The following is a 5,928-nucleotide window of genomic DNA, read 5'->3' as shown; positions in this document are numbered from 1 at the left end:
AGATTTTTGCTATAGGGCACGTGTGCTCACCAGACAGAGAGAGACAGAGAGACAGAAAGCGAGAAATCACCCCCCGGGGGGATGGCCACGCCACAATCCCTTCTCTTTCTTTCTCCTCTGGGGATCTTGGGCACACCCGCACACGCGCCCGGTGTGAGTTTTAAGCCACCGGGTCCAGGACGTGAACCGTGGTCGACTACGTGGGAGTCCAGCGACATAGCCATTACACCTACTGCTGGTCCCAACATATTCTAATATTGACCATGATAAGGTTTGCACAGCTCTGTGAATATGTTAAAAACCATCAAAATGGGGACAAGCAGATGGCGTAGCGGTTATGTCACTGGACTCCCACGCAGTCGATTGCAGTTGATTCCCAGACCCAGAAACTTGAAACTCACACCGGGTGTGTGCATGTACATGCCCAATATCCCAAGAGAATGGTGAAGGGATTGTGGTGTGGCCATCCCCTCTAGGGGGTGATTTCTAACTTCCTGTCTCTTCAGCAAGAGCACACACCCTATAGCAAAACTTTCTCTAAAAAACCCCATCAAACTATACATTCTAAAAGGATGAACTACATAGTATGAGAATTACATCTCATAAAAATGTCTTCTTTTTTGAGAGATTTTTGCTGTAGTGTGTGTGTGCTTGCCGAAGAAAGAGACAGATAAAGCTAGAAATGAGCCCTCCAGAGGGATGGCCACACTGCAAGCCCTCTCCTCCATTTTCCTATTGGGACTTTGGGCATGCATGCACACATGCCCAGAGTGAGTTTTAAGCCACTGGGTCCAGGCTTGAACCATGGTTGGCCATGTAGGAGTCCAGCTACATAAACATTATGCTATCTGCTAGCCCCGCCCCCCTTTTAAATAATTTGCTATAGGATACATATGCTTGCTGGAGACAGAAAGAGAGTGAGAAAGCTCCTCCCGGGGGCATGAGCACGGTACAATCCCTTCTACATCCTCCTCTCATCATTCTGGACACACACAGGTGCCTAGCATACTTCTCAAGCTGCTAGGTCCAGAACATGAACCACCACTCAGCAATGTGGAATCCAGCTGCTTAACCACCATGGCACCAGTTGGCACAAAAGAATGTATTTTGTTTTCCTTTCAAAAAAAAGGAGTAGCAGTCTAGATTAAAGATCTGACCTTGGGTATCATTTATTATAGGCTGGCCCCATACCCCAGTGGTCAGGGAGGCCAGATTCCACATGGCTGACATCCGTTTGGAGGCTTGGAAACATGCCAGGCACATGCAGAGAAGGGGCTACGGCATAGCCGTGCCCTATCTGGGAGTGGGCTGGCTGGTGTATGTTCTCTCTCTCGCCAGCACACGTGCCCTCTGAGTTAAAAAAGAAAAATCATCTATTTCTTCTGTGAGTGAAAGATGGAGGGGAAGCGAGCACCCTCAACAGAGTCTTGATGCCCAGCCCACCACTCCGATCATGGGCATGTGTGTGCCCACTGTATTAGGTAGTCTCTACTAGCAAATCCAGAACCCGTCCACACCCTCAGTCTTGTAGAGCATCTCACTTCCACCACTATGCCGCCATTGTGGCTGCTGGGTATCATTTATCAAGTTGTATCATACATGGGACCAGCAGATGGCACAATGGTTACGCAGCTGGACTCCCACATGGCCAACCATGGTTTGAGTCCTGGACTCAGCAGCTTGAAACATGTGGCAGGTGCATTTGAGTGTGTACCCAAAATCCCAAGAGGAGAATGGAGGAGAAAAGACTATGGCGTCGCCATGCCCCTGGGTGGTTATTTCTTACTTTCTGCCTCTCTGTCTCTCCAGTGAGTGCAGGCACCCTATGGCAAAAATCTCTTTCTCTCTCTCTCAAAAAAAAGAAAGTTTTTATTATACAGTTTCTAAGAAGAAAGAATTTGCAATTTCATGGAAATATGAAGTATACAAACAGAAATACACAAAATAACATAAATAACAATGTATTGCAAGGTAAATAGCAATACCAAACCACTTCCCAGACATAATCTAAGTTAACTAAAAAAGTGAACTGGAGTAGGTTCTAGAACTGTCGCTGCACAGAAAAAAGGGGGCTACTCTTTCTGTGAGGAGAAGCGTCAGGTAGCAAACAGGAGAAGGAAGACCTCAAGCCAGTCTCTCTCAGATAGAGGCATCCGCGGGCACAATTACAGCTTCAGACTGATAGACTGGAGACGCCCCAGAATCTTCCTGCTTGGGCGAGCAGACTCAGCAAGTGCCAACCCTAACTACTTCAATACGGTACCACCCGAGTGGAAGCCAGCAGCTCAGCACGAGAGCTCCTCCCGGCACTCTGACACACACATCGCTACAACTTACCGAGGCCTGTGACGTCTCCCAGTCACCGGGGGGGTCTTTCAGACCACTTTCATCCTTTGAATATTTTTCAAATAATCTCTTATTGATTGGTTCCTCCATATCAAGGATATCGAGGGCCTGCTGATACTCTTTTGCAGCATACTGTGCAGAAAACAGAAACACAGCTCATTACCTGCAACTTCTAGTACTAAATAAATGTGCACGTGCTCTGAATTTTAAAAGGAAAATAAATATTTCATACTTAAATTTAAAATATATAAAGCAGAATTTTCTTCATGCAAACTTTTAGTAAGTGAAGAATCAACATTTTACACCAAATCGCCCAAAGAACATTTTCTCTTGAAATTCTTTTCTAACCCACCAAGCTCCATCACTAAAATTCTCACATACAAGATGCCCAACATTTACATAATCAAACTTCCAACAAGTAAAAATGAAACAGTATACTTACATGGCATCTAGCCGCAAGGTAACGGCATGCTTCATACAGCTAGGAAAGAAATTAATCCATTTAAATGGTGGCCCCAATAATATATCTTCACTTTCAAAGAACTATAAGCATGAGGGACCAGCAGTTAGTGTAATGGCTATGTCGCTGGACTCCCACATAGTCGACTATGGTTCAAGTCCCGGACCCAGCAACTTAAACACACGCCGGGCACGTGTGCCCAAGATCCCACGAGGAGAAGGGATTATGGCGTGGCCATCCCCCCTGGGGGATGATTTCTCACTTTCTGTCTCTGTCTTTCTGGCGAGTACACACGCCCTATAGCAAAAACCTCTCCAAAAAAAAAAGAACTATAAGCATGAAAAGGAAAGAGGTATTTTTCCTAATTTCTTTTACTCTCGCAATTATAAAAAGAAAAACCCAGTCTTTTTTTTTTTTTTTTAATTTTGCCATAGGGCATATAAGCTTGCCAGAGATGGACAGAGAGAAAGAGAGAGAGGGAAAGCAAGAAATCACCCCTCAAGGGGGTGGCCACACCAGTCTCTTCCCCTCTACTCTCGGGGATCTGGGGCACGCACACACATATGCCTAGAGTGTCTTCCAAGCCGCTGGGTCTGGGACTGGTACAATAGAGCTGGTCACATGGGACCTGGCACCTTAACCACCAGGCCTACTGACCCCAAACCTAGTCTTTTAACCTATCTTCATCATGAACCTGTTTACTAGACACAAGGATTCAAAAGGGAGAATGGAACTGCCTTAGGAGGTCTTAGTGGGGAAGAGAGACTGTGAAGGAGCAAGAAAAGCTGTAGGCAGTTGGAGGAGAAGGTATCTGCAGGGGATAGGGTGAACTAAGGAGCGGGTGTGGAGGCTGCAGCATGCCAAGCCCTGAGGGCATGACTGCAGGTCCAAGGGACTCAGAGCAGCTCAGCATGACTGCAGCACACGCTGCATGCACTGCAATGTGGGTTAGATGGGGCTAGAGAGAAATCGGAGGACATCAGGCCTCCATTTCTGTACCTGTTTTACCCTAAAGGGGAATCACTGAATAATGTCGTGGGAGATTATACTCAGACCTGTGTTTTAGGAAGACCACTCTGACAGTATGCAAGATGAACTAGAAACAGGGAAGGTCGGAAGGCAGAAAACGTTACTGAAGACGAGACATGAAGACAGCCTGTAACAAAACAGAAAATAAACGAAAGGCCTGAAGTGTATGAGTGGTGAGAAAATGGAAAGGAACATCTACAACTTCCAAGTTTTGGGGAAACGGAATTTCCAGGACCAACCCTCTAGTGCAGTGGTTACACACTGTGGTGGGAGCTGGACCCCGTGGGGCTGACTGCAGTTTGAATCCCAGCTCCTGAGGCTTTGTGGGTCTGCAGGACACACGCAGGTGTGTGCCCAGGATCCTGACGGAGAGAAGAGTGGAAGAAAAGGGATTGTTGGATGACCAGGCCCCACTGAGAGGGTCAGGGAACTTACTCTTTCTGGTGTATACCTCCCTCTGGTAGGAAAGGAAAGGGCAGGGCAGGGCAGGGCAGGGCAGGGCAGGGACGGGACAGGACTTCCAAAACCTCGTGACTAGATAAGGGTGAAGCGAAGGAGGGAAAAACAGGTAACATAAAGAAACAAATTTCGGGAACCAGCAGTTAGCGTAATGGCTATGTCACTGGACTCCCATGTAGTCAACCACAGTTCGCATCCCGGAGCCGGTGGCTTAAAACTCACGCCGGGCACATGTGCGTGCATGCCCAAGATCCTGAGAGGAGACTGGAGAAGGGACTGCCGCGTGACCATCCCCCTGGGGGGGGATTTCTCGCTTTCTGTCTCTCTATCTCTCTCTGTCTGTCTGGCGAGCACACGCACCCTATAACGAAAAATCTCTCCAAAAAAAAAAAAAAAAGAAAGAAAAGAAACAAATTTCATCATATTTACTAAAAATTAATGATTTTAAATAATTTTTATACATAAATGGGACATATACTTAAAATATTAATCTGGAGGCCAACAGGTGGTGTAGCAGTTCAGGCACTGAACTCCCATATGATCCACCACAATTCGAGTCCTGGACTCGGGGGATTAAAACTCATGCCAAGTGAGTGTGCACGTGCATGCCCAAAATGCCGAGAGCAGAGAAGGGATTGCAGCACGGCTATCTCCACTGAGGAGGGGTGATTTCTCACTTTCTCTCTGTGTCTCTAGCAAATTCAAGTGCCCTATAGAAAAAATACTCTCTAAATAATTAAATAAAATACTCATCTTTGTTGAAGCTATGGAAAGTTGAAGAGTCCACAGATTACTCACTTTGTCCAGTTTTCGAGACCGAAGTGCATGGGCTGCTCTATGATACTGTGCTGTCAGGTAAAGGCACTGAGCCAACCTGTAAATGTCCTGGGGCTCCTCTGAGGGAAAATGACAAGAATGACCCTAAATGCCAGGTGAACAGAAAGATTCTAACATTAATCTGAAAAACATTAGCATCTGTCACTTACCATGAGAGAGTGAAGCTACTTTATCTGCCCAGAATAGAGCGCTCTGATACTGTTGCTGGAGACAAAAACAAACACGTGAAACAATGCGGTAGTCGCCCTAAGGGGTGGACGGTCTAAACAGGGGCTCTGCGGGTGGAAACCAGGCCTGCCTTATCCCTCACCGCGTCCCACTGCCAAAACCTGATCAGAAAACTTGCTGAACTGAGCGGTAGGCGGGACTCGCAGCAGCGAAAGCACGACCCACCCCAGCGCGCTTTCCTCCCGCCGTTTCAGGTTTACTGAGGGAGGCGTTTTACCAGGCGACACGGCACCATCGGAGAACCCGACACTGGTTCTGGAAACGCCTTTTCCCCGTGAACGGTCTGCGGCCCGCTCAAGGCGGTGCACGGGTTAGGGTGGAGCTCCCTGGCCTTTCTGGGGTACCGACTTGGACAGTTGCTCACACCAGGGCGCCACCAGGCCTCGAGGTCGCCCTGCAACTTTCCTCCTAAAGTAACCCGGGGCTGCCACCGGCACTGCGTCCCGAGGACCTCGGCGCAGGCACGTGCGAGGCTTGTCCCTGCACTCGGCCTCGGGCCTCCCACATTCGCGCCGCGAGGGCCCTGGGCTCCCCGGCCGCAACGGCCTGAAGCCCGGCGCGGCCCACCC

At 48.3% G+C, this 5,928-nt stretch overlaps 1 protein-coding gene across 4 annotated transcripts in view; it reads right to left on the bottom strand.

Annotated features, from left to right (window-relative positions):
• CDC16 (cell division cycle 16) overlaps nt 1-5,142 on the bottom strand; it is a gene marked incomplete at its 5' end in the record, with an annotated part of 41,886 nt that extends 36,744 nt beyond the window's left edge. For all 4 annotated transcript variants that reach the window (XM_027776217.1, XM_027776218.1, XM_027776220.1 and 1 more), the window contains 3 exon segments: nt 2,338-2,478; nt 2,789-2,827; nt 5,093-5,142. In XM_027776217.1, the coding sequence (XP_027632018.1) occupies nt 2,338-2,478; nt 2,789-2,827; nt 5,093-5,142 (230 nt within the window).
• Between the last annotated feature and the right edge of the window lie 786 nt (nt 5,143-5,928).

The sequence above is a fragment of the Tupaia chinensis genome, unplaced genomic scaffold (assembly GCF_000334495.1).
Source record: "Tupaia chinensis unplaced genomic scaffold, TupChi_1.0 Scaffold000644_1, whole genome shotgun sequence".
NCBI classification, from domain to species: Eukaryota; Metazoa; Chordata; class Mammalia; order Scandentia; family Tupaiidae; genus Tupaia; species Tupaia belangeri.
Note: the sequence above shows the minus strand (reverse complement) of the source record. Positions and strands in the feature narration are given on the sequence as shown.